The sequence below is a fragment of the Poecilia reticulata genome, linkage group LG1 (genome assembly GCF_000633615.1).
Source record: "Poecilia reticulata strain Guanapo linkage group LG1, Guppy_female_1.0+MT, whole genome shotgun sequence".
NCBI classification, from domain to species: Eukaryota; Metazoa; Chordata; class Actinopteri; order Cyprinodontiformes; family Poeciliidae; genus Poecilia; species Poecilia reticulata.
The window spans coordinates 22710783-22727697 of record NC_024331.1 but is presented as its reverse complement, the minus strand read 5'-3'; the positions used below and the strand labels follow the sequence as shown (position 1 = coordinate 22727697).

Genomic DNA, 16915 nt, shown 5'->3' with positions numbered 1-16915 from the left:
AAAGAGGAAGCGGGAGGGAAAAGGGAAAGGAGAAGTTTTTCAGCTCATTTGAAGGACACAATTAAAATTTACGAAATTAACTGGAAAAAAAAATAAAGAAGGGAAGAAGCTGATCGAGGGCTCGGTCAACTCGCAGGACACGGTGTACCTGAGTTGTAGTTAGGGTTTGGCTTAAGAAACCAATACAGGAAAAGAAAAGGCAAAACCAACACAGGAAAAGGGTGTTACGGAAAGAGAAAATGTATTTCACTTTAACCCTACCTGACTTCCTTTAATTTGTGTGTGTGAGAAAGTGGGGAGTGTAACAGTACAGCAAGCTTTCCGTCTAATCCTGGGGGTAGTGTGAAGTGAGTCGTGGTGGTCTGCTGCTAGGATACCGCTCCTCCATGAAATATTAACTCAATAAAACTTTACCTAGCATTGCGGTAGTCTCTGCTGTTATTGTTGCATGCATTTTGTCAGACGGTTGTGTTGTCTGTCTGCTTGCTGGCTGTAAAAGGCTAAAGTAAATAACGTGCCTGTTTATAAGACAGTAATAAAATGACACAATGAATGGCCCACTTGCTAAAAAATTTATGAAAGCAACACCAATATGCTAAGTTTAAAAATGTATTGCATAAAGAGATGTGAATTGTCAACAAAATGTAATCAAATTACAAAATGTTTTAGCAAGGTGAGGAGGTAACAGTTTTTTGTTTTGTTTAGTTTTTTTTCTGGGAGATTAGTCCATCCCAGCTATGGTCTGTTGCTAAATCTAAACTTGTAGGTTTTTTTTACCTAAACCAAACTCAAGAGTAAACAGCAAAATGCCTTAAAATCAATATATAATCTCTAGACTAAAATACCCAGCATGAATGACTTGAAAGTTACATAGTTAGCAAAATTGTCGTTTATTATTATATTATTATTGTAGTTTATGATAATTACTGTGGTATAAATTTCCATTTCCTCCTGTTTCTAGCACTTTATTCTCGAGTAAATAAACAAATGCAGATCGCAACATAAAAAATAAAAAAAATCTGCTAGAACATCCACAGTCTCTATAGGACCTAGCAGCAATCCTAGATCTTCTGGATTGCATCAATAATGCATTATGCAGCATGAAATGTGAAAGTTCTCAAAATGTTTTGAGCAAGCACACAACTTCTGTGGTGAGACTGTGGTGGCTCCAGACACCAGTGGCAGCAAGACTGAGCTGTAGAAATGAACAACCTGCTTTTACTGTGCATGAAAACACGCACACAGCACACAGCTTATTTGCATACACATCTGGAAAGCTAACAGATTAAGTCTTTTTCTCAGGATGCAGCTTAAGTAACATATTAACACACATAGATTTCACGTGAAAGCTAAAACCGATTGGTTGTTTAGCTCTTATGCTTCTTGTACGGTGATTGCAATAGTGACTGTTTCCCTATCTGCAGCAGGTGTAGTGATGGAGATGCAGAAACTTCCCATTGTAGTTAGCAACCTTTCAAAAGGCAGTAAAATGGTCTGAATTTGCTTTGTGCTTTTTCAAGAGGATGCCAAAGAGCTACAATCAGTCATTCACCCTTTAACACACTGGTGGTGGTGAGCTACATTGTAGCCAGTGCTGCCCTGAGGCAGGCTGACAGTTCAAGCCAAGTCAATTGGTGCCACTAGGGCCTTTACCCACCATCAGACAGAGCAGGAGAAGTGTCTTGCCTAAAGAAACAATGATTGAGAGGGACAGACAGAGCAGGAGTTTGAACCGGCAACCCACTGGTTACAGGACAAACCCCTGAGCCACTATCATCTCTAAGTAAGTCTTAAAACCTGCAATTAAGAAGAGGGAACAAATTTATTTCTAAAAATGCTAAATCTGACTTTCTTTTTCTTGACTTTTTAAAATGAAATGTCTTTTCTACATCTTGTATTTATTTTTTCAATTAGCAGACTCCCTGAACAATTACTGCCTGGTAAATGTTTCATTTAACTGCTAATCATTTGCATGAATTTTATACATGTATGCACATAAATTAGTCAGCTTGATGGAACTAGATCAACATTTTTTTTTTTTTTAATTACATTCTTGGCTGCTGCAATAATCAACTGAGTCACAAGAAAATATAATTTCCAGACAATATATTTATAGACTGAGACTTGGTGATGCACTGATTTTATTTTGGCATCAGAAGCAATAAGCTCAAGAAGTAACAGTTTATCAGAGTGGCATGTTCAGGATCTGCAAACACTCTGGTGCCACATTAAGGAAACTTGTGATGGGACTCGAATAAAGTATTTAATTGAGATTGACAAATCAAGATAAAAACTTTTAAACAAATTAATTTCAAGATTTGTAATTAATTAATAGAATAGGTAAATTAAGCTCAATCTAACACTCAGATGTAGGTCTTCATTTTAAATTTGTCCAAGCAAGTTGAACAAAAGCAATACAATAATCTTAAATTTATCGATTTGATTTTTAATTTTAAGTGTCACAGAACTTATCCTATAAACTTAGTGTGAGTCTTGTAACTATTCTTTGTTTAATGGAGGTGCCTGGAGAAGGTTAATGCATTTCAGAGGTTTCATAATCTTTATTGAGCTTCTTCACATCCATCTAAGTATCATGGCTCCTGGTCTGTAAAGGAGAGCCGATATAAAAAGGACTTCTGAGGTACTCTCAAACATAAGATTAATTCATAATTTGAGAAAGAAGACTCTGAGAAGATTTTAGAAGGTTGAAGAGACTAGTTCAGTAAAAAGTTTGGTTTGAAAAACAGAAACAAATGAGAGGTGAAACACATCGCATAAGTCACTTGCACTATATTTGACTCTTATTAATGCTTTCAAATGCCTGGAAAAATGCACTAAATGGAAGATGCTGGAAATTTAAAGCAATAAAATGGGACAAAAGAGCAGTTCGGTTCCAAATGTTTTCCTCGGATCGATTCGGATCTCAAAGCTCCTTAGATTTTACCTTTCTGAGTCAAATACTCCTGTCCTCGTAGAGCACCTTCGTCTGGCTCTCCAAGACCACAGGGATGGTAAATAGGATTATTTCTGAGGAGATTTATATCCCATCGCAAGCTCCATCTGTTAGGGGCTTTTAAGGGTTAAAGGTAGCAAAATAAGAACATCAATCAAATGAAGTCTGCCAAGGTGTCTCATGAAGACAGAGTGATTGTGAGCGAAAGGAAGTGTGTTTAAAGCTCTAACAGGATGAGATTAGCTTAACCACAGCGAGGACAGCGACAGACACTGCAGCTTCATCTCTGCTGTTGTCACAATAAATGTTTGAAATCCCCCAAAATGTGTCTTTATTGTCAGGAATGTTACGTTTTACTGGGTTTGTTTCACTGCCTGTTTATTGTCAATAAATATCAATAAAATAGAAAATATGATTAAATGCAGTGACTGTGTGCAGCTTAGTGATACAAGTTACACCTCTACATGTGACTGGTTTCCCAAAAAAAGTGTGTACTGTAATAGGTTTGTGTTTGTGCCATGCAGTCACAACCACACAGTTGCATAAAAAAGAAGTAATAAATAGTTCTTATTGTTACCTTTATCATCATCACAAAATATCCAACCTTAAGTTTAACCTTATATGTTAATTAGTTTTGGCATGCTTGGTGATAGATCAAGTCAAAGTCGCAGATAAATGTGAAGGAATGAAAATGATACACGTTATCATGTGTCTTTCAGATATCATGTTATCTGAAAGAAAAGTGAACATTAGTGACCAGAAATATCTTGAAAAATAAGGAACACTGCAGAAAGATGAGGAAGAAGGTTTTAAAGTAAGTTTAGACTATAAAACAATATCCCAAGTTTTGCACACCTTGTGGAGCTCTGTTCCGTCATCGTTGGAAGACCGTCAGACAATCAGCCAAGAAACCTGTTTTAACTCAAATCTAATCAAAATTTTAAGAGCTCTGGAAATCCACAGCTGAGGTGGGAGAATCGTTTAAAGGATTAGTTGGTTTAGTTAGATTGGGGTAGCCAAACCTTTCCCGGTTTCTGATGTGTTTTATGTGTTTAAAACGCCTGAATCAAATGAGCTTTTAAAGATATCTAGAGAGCATCAAAATATTAATATAACTGTTGGAGCGAGAACACATTAATCATGCAGGATACCGATGCTTTGGGCCGAGAACTGGTGTTTAAATCAAAGCATTTTAATGAGATAATGGCCTAGTCAAAGCTTGTACTTAAACTCAAATGAGACAGCCTCAAAATCGGTGTCTATTTACTCTCTCCTTCCATGTTCATGTTTCAAATTTACATGTTTTTCTGATTATTTTTTTTGTTACAGAGGGAAAAAGAAAAAAGTAACATTTTCTTCATTACTTTCTATACGCTAATGTGCATTCAATAGTTGCTCTCAAGTCCAGTGGACCTGGAATCAAATATAGCTTATTATCTAATTTTGTACAGTCAATCAACTTGCATAACAGACCTTGGAGTAATAAGGAAGGATGCTTACAAAAGCCCCAAGTTGGAAATGAGAACAATACGGAGGAGAAACTGTGGTGACCCTTGGCTCAAACCATCATCAGATGCTGCAGATTGACAAGGAGCTACTTATCGCTGTACAGTTGGCCTGATGTATGTCGAGCTCAAGTAGCCAAGCAGGTCTGCGAGATAATTTACTTCCCAGATCACATCTGTCTAACAAGAGTGCACACACACACACACACACACAAGCACACACACAAACAAAAGGATGCCTATTTCAAGATAGAGAGGGTGTATAATTGCGGTGATCAATCAAAGAGCAGTGAATCAGTTTTCAGTGACAGGGCGAGCTGTGTGTGCACAGGAGAGGAGGGCTTTTTTTCATCTGGGATACAATGGCGGCTTGCTGCTCTTACACACAGTATTTTATCTTTCTCTTTGCTGGAGAAATCCCACCACGAGCGAGCCAAAACACAGCAGCCCATTCATCTATGAGTTTTATTACTGACCACCTGATATAGACAGTTTTTCAACCGAGACAGACCGACATGAAATCCAAAAATAAAGAACCGTAAGCAGAAGAAGAGGCTTTAGGATACGGGAGGCTTCATGACACTCAGCCTGTTTGTTTTCATGATTTCTGCAATGTTTACTGATTGTACAGGGACTACTTCTCCCTAGAAGTTTTTTTTTTTTTTTCATCTTTTTGATTACAACCACAAAATTCAATGCAATTCATTGAGATTTTAGGCGACAGTCCAATAAAAAGTTCAGGATTGTTGGGAAACGAAAACAAAATGATACATAACTATTTGATTCAAAGAAATCTAAAATGTGTGGAGTGCACATAAAACACATCAGGTTGGACGGAGACCTATTGTTAACAATTTTAACAGTCTTGCCAAAGATCATGAATTGGATAGATGGCTAGACTTTGACTAGGACACTAACACATGAATATGTTCTTAGGAGAACCTAAAATTTTTTCTTTCAAGATTCCCTTGCGTGGAGCTCCATCCGTCTTTCCATTAACTCTGGTCAGTCTCCCTGTTGCAGGCGAGGAAACGCATCCCCACAGCATGATGCTGCCACCATCATGCTTCATCATGTGGATGGTGTGAATGTCTTTTGGCCACTCCTCTGTAAAAGCAAGGTGTTTTGAGTTCATCTTCTTTCACTTCTACAGCTGTAGCTGGATTTTCCTTTCACTTAGGTATCTTTGTGTTGGTACATTTTGTAAAAAGCCAATAAAGTGCACTGAAATGTGTGGATGTTAAAAAACATGTTGAAACAGAACAGTGCTTCATTTTGAAGAACTTTGTATATTTTGTCTGAAACAGGTGCTATATAACCTAGAACATATATATCTTTTTTTTTTTTACTATGGTGCTTAAAAGAATGTTGGACAGTATTAAACTGAGCACTCAAATCCGAAAAGAAAAATAAGAGCGTACCATTTATGACTGATGACACCGGGTAAGCAGAGCGCCCCTGTGCACCTTGTTTGCACTGAAAACAACTGCTGCTAATCTCCCCAAACGCAGGCAAAGAGGCTATTATCTTTCTATACCAGCACACTGTACGTGTCCGTATTCCTGCACAGACACACACAGCTTATGTCCCAACAAAAGATCTGAAGGGCCTCATTAGTCTCCGGAGCCATAGTTGAGTGCAGGCAGGGGCCAACTACGACGTCCTATTATCCCCAATACCGACGCATGGCACAGTGTGAATTAATGGCTAAACGGAAGCGTGCAAATCGCTTGGTGGATAATGGACCAACCTGGATGTAGCACGGCTTTATTACAATGAGCTCCTGGAAGCCAGAATACAGTCACAAATCGGGTCGTCTGCAATGAGCACGAGGGATGATGGTGGGTTTAATTGAAGTTCAACGTGGCTTCCAAACTGTGCGTCATTTTACCAAACAACAAAAGCAAAGAAATGAACTGATAGGAATGAGGAATAATACTAATACTGCCATCACCAGCAAATGAAGAGCATAACAGAAAACGCGTATGCGGGTCTAAATCACCAGCTCCTCTTCCGTTCTTCAGGGTGCACATTATGTCATAAATTGGCCAGGAACGCATTAAGACTGGTGCGCAATAAAAGCAGATGCCAATCCATGCCTGCACAGCCTAGCTTGGGGTGCAGACAAGAGGTTAATTGACAAAAATTACTTCCTCTTTGCTGAGACGTGTAAGGTCAACGGGGCTCATGTTCTGACACAGACACACAGCTGGGACGTCAGCACGGCACTTTTCTATACCGTCACGTCCTTTATTCCTGAAGTCTGCGACATCCAAGGCTTATGAAAAACTGCTCTACTCACACTCTGTATGCAGTGTCCTGTAAAAGTATTTAAAAAATCCTTACATTTATTCACGTTAAAAAAACTCAGGTTAAGAACCCAAAACTGAAAATAATTTTGCTGGGATTTTTATGTGAAAGTTCAGCACAAAGTAAGTAAAGAAGAGGAAAGCATGGCTTTAAATTTTGTTACAAAAACATTTATATTAGTATTATACTAGCACAAGACTTTTAATTGGGACAATAAACTCATAATATCATGATAACAATGTGAACATCAGAAAAATAAAGGCACAATATTAGCGGAATATTGTCATAAAATGTATTAGTCATAAAACTATGAGAAAAAATTGTTTATATATATATAGTATATTTTGTCTTTATTCTGGTATTATTTGAGTAATATTACAACTGTTGTTTAACAACTGCACCAGTTTAGTGAAGAAAGCTAAGCAATAAAACAATAAATTTGTTTCACTTTGTCAGTATCCTGTTTTTTGCAGAAAGATATTGAGAAAGAAGGTCAATTTTTTGTTTTTTTGGGGGGGATTTTTCAGCATCGTAGCAGGGTTCTGGATTATATTCATGGGATGTGTGAGTCAAACTACAAATAACAGAATCATGAGCAACATTTCTAAAAGAAAAAAAAGAATTGCTACTTGGCAGCAGTAAGAGGCAATTCTCCAGTCAATTCCCTCCTCACTTTATCACCATCCTATTATTGATGCTTTTCTTCCTGTTTTTCCCACTCATGTTATTTAGCTTTAATCTCCCCGTTCATCTATTCAAGTACTTGCCCCTTTATGACCGCGACATTTTCTCTTTTGCCACCTCTTTTGTCTGCCTAAAAAAATAGCCATCTCGCCCTCCTGCCTGCTTTTGTACAGTGTGTAAGGAGAAATATATAAGCAGGTGGTTGCCATGCGAACAATATCCACCGCTCTCACCCCCTCGCTCTGCGCGTGAGCGTGTGACTGACAGCGAACATGTGTAGCGCAGCGAGAATAAAGGCTTCAGAAGAAAAAGGCCAAGTGAATGGTAATCACTGGAAAAATGTGTTAAGCATCTGATGATGTTTAAAGCAGTTTTCAGTCATAGATGCACAAACATTGTTTCCTGTTGCCCTCAGGCGCGCTGTTAAGCATCATCCACATGTTCACCTCTGTCTCTTTCCGTTTGTGGCCTCTGTCACGCTGTCGGCTGCAAATGCGGTAATTATATGTTGAGTAAATAATTGCGTTATTTTAAAATCTCCCCCCTCCTTCTCCTCTTTATCTGCCTTGTTCCTCATCTTTGACACCGCTGTCTTCTTGTTTGCCGCTTTTTGTTTATTATGCAACAGCTTTTTATTAGAAGAAAAACACGGCGAGGTCTCCTGATTGGTTCTGCTTTTCTGGAGAAAAACTGGGCACAACTGGACTCAGTTCTGTTGCTAATTCAAGTTAATGTAGTCCTTGATTAAAATGTTCTATGAGAACTCAATTTAAACCAGATTCATTTGGGTGGTTTTATGTACTTTATAACACAATCAAATATGCCATTACCTTCAAGTATTAAAAAAAAATGCTGTATATATTAAATATAACTTTGTGGAAATTGGCAGCACTTTGTGGGAGCAATTAAAGCAATATGCAATATGCAAGCAGTTTTCAATGAAAGAGTAACATCATAACTTAATATAAGGTTGTGAAAAGTCAATTTTACATAATCCCACCCGCATAAGGCTTTACATTTCATGAAACACAAATATTGCAGTTTATTATTGCATTATATTTACTTATTTATTAACCTATAACTAGGAAAGGACTCATTGAGATCAACAATCTATTTTGTAGGAACGTTCTAAGACAAGCAGCAGCATAAAAAACAGTTTCAGACTAGATCTATGAAGAGAGACCACAAAATTTAGCAAAACCACCTTCAATCCGATCTATATTTAGATCGGATATTTTACTGCCATAGGGAAGAAAAACTAGACAGTCGGCTGTTCGGCAATGGATCAAGTGTTACTACCTCTTAAGAAGCACAAGGTTTTGACAGCTTCCAGGTCTGGAATATACAAGTGTGTCTTACCCCAATGTCAGCTAGGGAAGACATCAGCAATGACCTTAGACAAGCAATAAGACAATTCAGAGTCAAGTTATGCTGCATTCAGAAGGATTATTCACATGTAAGAGTGATGCCAATCTACTCCAGAGGATGTACTAGAAAGTTCACAACAAAGTCACATTGTGAAATGTGTTCAGAAACACTAAGACATAAAAACGCTCTAAGAGTTCCTTCTCATATGACACAGTCCTTAATTAGAATGCAAAATGTTAACGTTCATGACGGTACAATTGCAAGAAAACTGAACAAGTATGAGTAATTTGGAGGTCAAAGTTGCAGCCGGATGAATTATTTTGGGGGAAAAAAAGCCAAAGAAATGGTGTAATTCAGAGGCGTTGCATATGTACTGTAGTGACATTGCATAACCACCTGTTTGGAAATAAAAAAACAACTGGCATTCTCTTGGGCTCACAACTTATTACCTAATTATCAGTACATTCAATTAGCCACATGTAAGCTTGCAAACTCGATTAGCCACGACCCACATTGATACATTGGTTAAAAAATAAACTTACATGGTTGAAACTGAAGTGAAATGTACTTTGAAAGAACTTTGATGATAAAGTCTGCAGATGAAAACTAATTGTAGCATATTAATGGTTATAAAAAATAACTCCTTAAATATCCCTCTGTCAAGCTACCAGTAAATAGGACCTGCTTCTCAATGACCGGCAGCATAATGTTTGGAAAATTTCCAAAATATAATATTAGCATAAACACATCATGCCATTGAAAGATTTCAATAATTTAGATTTTTATTTGCATAAAAAAGGTCGATCTTTATTGACACTCTCATAAATAGTCTGTGAAAGAATCCCCCTAATCTTCAGCTCATTCCACATATCCTCTATCAGATTCAAGTGAGGATCCTGGCTGGGGAATATTAATATTACTTCTAATCAGAAGAAACATGTTGGTAAGATTAAAACCTAAACCTACCAAGGGTATAAATAATACATGGTTAACTGCAGTTATAGAAACAAAAAGAAAACCTCAATAAGTGCCTCTCTGTTGAGGAAACATTTCACACCAAAAGAGAGAGTGGAACCACTAAGCATAAATAAATCAGCGAGTGCAGACAGTGGTTTCAAAATCTCAACATTTTCTTCTTTACTTCTTCTACGGTTTAAATGCCCCTCCCCCGCCACGCTGCAAGTCAACAGGCATTAAAAAAGGCTCTGTTAGTTCAGATTATTAAAACTGTATCAATATGATATGATATTTCAGCATTAGTAGGAGAAGTCATTTTTGCTTTAGTTAAAGTCAATAAGACCCCGATCAAAATTCTTTTGCTTGAAATTTGTGGGTGAATACATGAGACCGTAAAATCAGGGTATTTTTAGTGAGGTTATCAGACTGGCTCATGCTGCGTACAGCTGACTTCAACACTAAAGTCAGTTTCAATCAGCCACTTTCATTCTTTTATGTTCATTTTTATAGTTTATAGTGGCATTATACTTTTCTCATTGTGCTTCCTGCTTGATATTTGTTTTGTTTTTTTCTTTCCTGCTCTGTTGAATGTTTTACACCTTCAGACCAGACTACAGTCCCACAGAGATGTTTTTGGACTTGTTAGCTTCACACTGTGAGTCCTTTAAAGGTTGAGTCTAGCCATTGTCTGGAGGCTCAGTGTGACGTCAATTAACAGGGAAAAAAAAAATCGATCTGTCAAAAGGCTGCAAAGGAATGAAGGGCCAATGGCGGAGGGCAGGCCTACCTCCTCGATCTAAAACGGACCATTTGGGCTGATCTACCTGTTCAAACTGCTGAAGCTGACAGGATGCCACAGATTGTTGAGAATCATTAGATTTACACGAGCAGGAATTATTCTCTTTGTAAATGAACTCCACATAAAATTGCTCGGCTTCTTACCTTGGCAGCCATGACCATGGAGGACCCCCCTCGGATCCCCAGGATGGGAATGTGTGTCTGAGCAGAGATGAAGTCCAGGATCTGAGCGATGGCCTCCTGGTCCGTGTCGTCACCAAACACTACGCCTTGTAGAGAGTTCCTCATCATCTGCGCACAGATCCGGTTAATGATGCTCTTTGGGTCCGTCTCGTTCATGGTGACCACCTCAACTTTAGGGGGATAAGGGATGTGGAGGAAGTCCTCTTTCTCAAGTCCTGCACCAAGGGTTACTTCACTGGAATTGCCCACCAGGATGACGGCAATGCTGAGCGAGCTGATCAGTTTGGGGGCGTTAGGAGGAAGTGCTGGCGAACCCGGAGAGTAATGAGGAGGGATAACAGCGCCCCTCTGGTTTCCGCCTCCTCTCTGACCTCCTTGTCCACCTGGGGAACCTCCAGGCCCTGTTCCTGGCCCCCCAACTCTCCGGGGTTCGCAGATGGGCAACAGGAGTATGGAGAGTAGGAGCAGAGATGAGGACAAGGAGAGAAAGGGCAGGGTGAGCCGTGGCTGGCGTTGAGAGCGATGGCACGACTGGTCCGAAGGAGGAGGAGAGTGCCGAGTTGAGGAGGGAGACACCAAACACTTGTCCTGAAGATGGGAGGGAGAATGGTGGAGGCTGACAAGCATCGTGGAGAATTGTAAATGCCGTCCCTGTACGGATAGAAGAGAGACACAGTTAAGATCTGGGAAACTTTTTCTCGATGCAGGGAAAACAATCAATTAGCAACTGGACCTTTTTGAGGTTTTTGAAACGGCTAATTTTCCAAACACCAAAAAACATTAACTTATTGTCCATAAAGTGCTTGAGCTGTTTTTACAAGCAGTAGATAGCCAAACGGAAGGACAAAAAAATGTGAATTTTGGATAAACGGTTCCCTTCAAAAGCTGACGTCTGAAGAGAAGTATCACAAAGTGAAAGGTTTTGCTCTTGTATGGGACCAAGATACAATCAGTAACACAGTGAAACATGGTAATTTGAAAGTAAACACTGCGAGTGAAATATAATACTGTCCATCCACTGTTGGAGATTTGGTGGGAAGCTTTAGCTGGTGCAATCAATACAGGGGACAGTGGTGGTTCAGGTTAAGCTACATTAGCAGATTAGGAACAAAAATTACAAAACAAAATACCTGAAAATTACACCTTACTTTTCAAGTGTATGTTTTTTCTCTTATATAAAGCCACAAAAACTTAAACTATAAACAATCAAAAACAAAATGAAACATAAAAGATCAAAATATTTTTTTCAAAAATTAGAATATTTTAACTGTGTATTTTGTCTTAGCTTAATATTGGGGTCAAACACACAACTGACTCTTATAGCTCAGTATCAAACTACAGAGTGAGAGGGACTTCCTTTCACAGTGCATCAACCAGCAACACTAAATCCATTGTGGGCCGAATGTGTGAGTCAGTTTTGATAGAGTCGGGGTAGTACTGGGTGCGTTTTGACAGATTGACAGCCTCAAAGCGCCATGAACTCGTTGCCGGGCTAAGTGACCATTAGACACTCCAACAGAGCTGCGCTGAGATTCTCACTCGTTTTTTTCTTGCTCCTTCTTCTCTCCCACTTCCACATTACTTTCACTGCTTTTCTGCCCCTAGAAAACTGTTGACTCTTCCATTTTTAGTTTGACATTAAAATAGGTTTTAGCTAGTAGCTATGAGTAAGACCAACACGCATTCATGTTGTGACTGTCCAGGGAAGTTAAAATAAAAAAAAAACACATACAAGTTTTAAAAAAAAAAGGCAAAAACTCTCATTACGACTAATTTATATTGTGGTGTTGCAGGTTCTGTAGCCTGCAAAGCACAGAAATACAAAATGACTTCAAGACTTACATAAATCCAGTGCAATACAAAAATATTATTTCTTTGCACAGTTAAATCATATTTAGGTTTTGATGCAGAATAAGGGATTTCTTTTTTTGTTCTGAGCGAAGAAAGAAGCTGTGAAATATGATGGTGGGAGTGTTTTAGTTTGTGACTCCTTATTCAAGGAGCTTGCAACAAATAAGAAATTAATGACAGTTAGAGATCAAACATGGCACTTCTATAATATATTGACTCAGGAATGCTGAATACAACCACTCAATATATTGTGCAGCTCTACTATTTTGCAGTGACAGCAGAAGTATGTCTTTTAGGCACCTTTAAAGTGTGTTTAATGTAATATGTAGGCATACTTTTTAAGTACCTAAAAAGTATGAATTTTTAAGTGCCTTAAAATCTTTTATTATTTATTAAAATTGCATACAATAAAAAATGATAATCATGATGTAATTTTTAAGAAAGTACCCAATCCATTTTCAGATGTAAAACCTTATAATCAACGGCATTAGCTCCAGTTCATACTCCAGACCAGATGGTGGTGGTATTGCACACTTTCATTTATTTAAAAAACGCCACAAAGGGAAGAAAAAACTTGAACGCAGGGAAGATAACAGACGCTGTTCAAATTCGTCATTTTTACTCGCATAATATTGCCTTCAAAGTAGAGAGGGCCTTGACAATAGTTACTAATTTTGGTAAATTCAAGCTGGTGACGTCCTAATGCGAGTTAGACGACAACACAACGGGACAACAACCGATGGAAATGAAATGTGTGTCACAAAAGGAGCTCGGGGGGACGAAGGCTGCCAAGTGTTGCTAGCTGGTGGTAAGTTTGCTTATTAATTATCTTAATTTAATTATAAACAGTGTAGAAAAGATATATAACTTAAGTTGGTTTTATAAATAATTATTTTATCAATTTTATTGTGACTTGTATGATTATTACAATAGGAATTATTCAGCTTCATGTTATAACTGCATGGAGGATGTTTGTTGCGACTTATACTTTAATCCATAAACTTAACCTAGTTTTAATTAAGCTCCATAAGACAGAGACTTTGATATTGTGAGGTTGTTGTTGTTCTAATTCGTTCATCAATGTTGTTATCTTCAACATATGTTTGCAGTCTAAGCAAATGAAGATGAAAGAACAAGCCAGAGAAATCAGGTGTTAGGAAACTAAATAGTTTTCTGTCTCAGAAGAAGCTCTGACTCCACCAGGAGTGAGGGCTTGAAGGAGGATGAACCTTCACATTGTTTTCATGGTGTAAGTTTGTTTTTTCAATGAGGCGCTAGCTACATTTTCAACAACAAAAACTGCTGTGTTACCAACACCAAGAGCTTAATAAACATGATTTGATTTAAAGATAACTGGAAATAATTTTTTTCCTTGTTAATCTAACATTTCTCTTTCATACATCTTATTTGTTGTTGGCTTTCAGGACCCTGTGATGAACTGGTGACCTGTCCAGAGTGAGCCCTGCCTCTCATCTGATGGCTGCTGGAGATGGGCACCACCAGCCCCCCTGACAATGATCAGTGTGTTCAGATCATGGATGGAAAGATTTTACGGTAGTTTGTCTCCATAAGTCCACACTTAAAACAGCTTCATGGTTATTGCCAACATCAACAGATTCTATGACATTGCTGACTATTTTTTCTATTTCTAACATAAACAGGCAAAGAAGACACCCAGAAATGTTTTTCCACCCCAGGCATCCGGTCCCAATCATCATCAGTTCTGATGATGTCATATACACAGCGAGTACAAAATGTCTTAAAATTGTAAGTATTATTTTTTATTTGCCATTTTTCTGTCTTCTTTAAAATACAAATGCTTTCTCTGTTTAATTGCTCTATTGTTCTTTTTTGTAGGTTTCTGCAGTGGTGCAGTGAACGGGAATGTTCTATCGTTGATCCTCACTTTTATGTTTTATTGTCACACTTAAATTTTCATGTTCATGTGTTCACTTTTGATGTGCAAACTGATAATTTATGTAAAGTTCATAAAGTTGTGAGTAAAATTGGACAATTTAAAATGTCGGTAATAAAACAAAATATTTGAATTACCTTGGGCATCTTGTGTAATTAATCTTTCCATGTAATTGTAGCCTAGAACAATTCGTTCATCAATGTTGTTATCTTCAACATATGTTTGCAGTCTAAGCAAATGAAGATGAAAGAAGAAGCCAGAGAAAGTACATGCATAATGTACTTTGTACATTATGCATGTAATGTACAAAGTATGAGTAATTAAAATTTTACTTTATTACCAATAGCAGTAAATCAAAAATGAACATTAAGTGTAATTTATATACATTACTAATATACTAGTAGCATATTAAAAATATATTAAAAGTATATTTTTAATATAATTCTATGATAGAATTAGTACACTCAATATGGAATATTTTGGAATATTTCTCTTGATTACTACATAAAAAAGTATACTTAAAGTATATTAAGTACAACTTTAAGTTGTTCCAAAAAAGTAAGTTGAGTATACAAAATTATACTAAAAGTTGTAATTTAATACTATTTAAATACTACTAACGTATACTAAGAACAAAAAAAGTTGTTCCAAAATAGTACAGTTTACATACATCAATCAAAGTATGCTAAAGTATGTTAAAATTTAGTATACTAAAGCAGACCTTTCTTTTAATTGGGTAAGGCAGTGGAGTGCCCTACCCATTGGCCCAAAGCAATGGTTCCCTGACCCAAAGCAATGGTTCCCTGGCCCCCCCTGTTCCAGCAAAGCTGCGCAGATCACTGCCAGTTCAGACTTGTGGGAATAATGCATTTAGTGCCCACAGATTCTATTTTTTTTTTCATAGCGCATGCTCACTGAGGACCCTGAGTGCTATTATTAGCCCTAGCAACAGTTGCCATGCTGCTGACAATGATGTCATCAGCATGACTTCAAATGATGTCTGTGTCATGAGGCCCTTCTAATGATGATTTTGTGATGTCATAGAGTCCATGACATCACCAACTGATCAGTTAATTCTCTGATCAGTTAAAACAAATCAGTTAACAAGTAAGTCAACACAAGATTCATTTGGAAGTTTCAGCTCAGCTCAGTAAAGATGAATGATGAAAGCCCACAGAGGGAAATGGATGTGAGGCCTAAGGTCTCTTTTTGGACAAAAGTGAAAAAAACATTGTCCAACAAAGTTCATTCTGGTCAAAGAAGCCCAGATTGCAAGAAGAGAAACTTTCTCAGTGAACTTCTGTGGGAAGTGATTGAAAAGGCTGCAGATGGACCAACTCTGCATCTTGTCAGACAAACCTTTGAGGAACAACATAGCAAAATTTTGATCTTGCTTTTGAGAAAAACTGGAGAATTAAATGTGGACGTACTCTCTGAGGTGTCAGAAGAGTTAGGAGAAAGGATTTTCCAGAGTATTGCGAGAGATGCATTCCACTTTGCCAGTGGACTGCATTTAATCGCACTACTTGATTACCCAGAAGGACACCAACTTATTGTGGAAAAATTCAAAAAGCACCTTGAGAATCCTGTTCCTAAAAAGAAAATGTTAACGTCCACAAAAAGAAAGTTCAGAAAGACTTTTTTTCCTAATGAGGACTTGTACGCAGATGAAAACTGCCTGAGTGAAGATTATACTCAGGCAGCAATGGACCCTGAACAATTTTTGAGGGACGCAAACCGGATGGGTTTCAGACGAGGAACCGAAGACGAAAGGAGAGTTATGGTGGAAAATATTCTTTGGAGGTTGATTTATAAGTCTAGTAACAGATCTAGCTATGGGCATTACAAAATGAAGCACACCGAACCTGTCCAGAGAAAGCTTGCTCCAAAAATCTGGAAAGAAGTAAAGGACATAGACTTTGTCTTTTTTGAGGATATGGAAAGAAARCTCTGCCGAGACATCTTGCAACTTCTCTGGGGCAATGAAGATGCAGTTAGAGAATTGCTGTTCAAGATGATAAAAAGCAACAACCCAATAGTTATTTACAAGGTTGTACAGAGCTTTAGAAGGAACCTGGCACAACCAAGGAAAATCAATCTCCAAGAAAACTTTCTTCAGAAGGCATGGAGATGCATCAAACAGGCTGCGTGTTGTGCAGACGCTACAGATGTAGTAGAGAGGCAAGAACCCTCTGGGCATCTCAGTTTGGTCCACTCAGAGGTCAGGTCTGCCTCCGAATCAGGACCTGCCTCCGAGACAGGTCCTGTCTCGGAGGCAGAGTAAGGTCCGAATCAGGACCTTACTCTGAGACAGGACCTGCCTCCGAGTCAGGACGTTCCTCCGAGTCAGGACCTGTCTCCGAGAGAGGACCTGCCTCCGGGTCAGGACCT

General features: G+C 38.2%; 1 protein-coding gene across 5 annotated transcripts in view; it reads right to left on the bottom strand.

Annotated features, from left to right (window-relative positions):
* grin2bb (glutamate receptor, ionotropic, N-methyl D-aspartate 2B, genome duplicate b) overlaps positions 1–16915 on the bottom strand; it is a 130827-nt gene that overhangs the window by 77957 nt on the left and 35955 nt on the right. For all 5 annotated transcript variants that reach the window (XM_008416156.2, XM_008416166.2, XM_008416111.2 and 2 more), the window contains exon 3: positions 10720–11409. In XM_008416156.2, coding sequence (XP_008414378.1) covers positions 10720–11409 — 690 coding nt within the window. The remainder of the gene's footprint in view (positions 1–10719; positions 11410–16915) is intronic.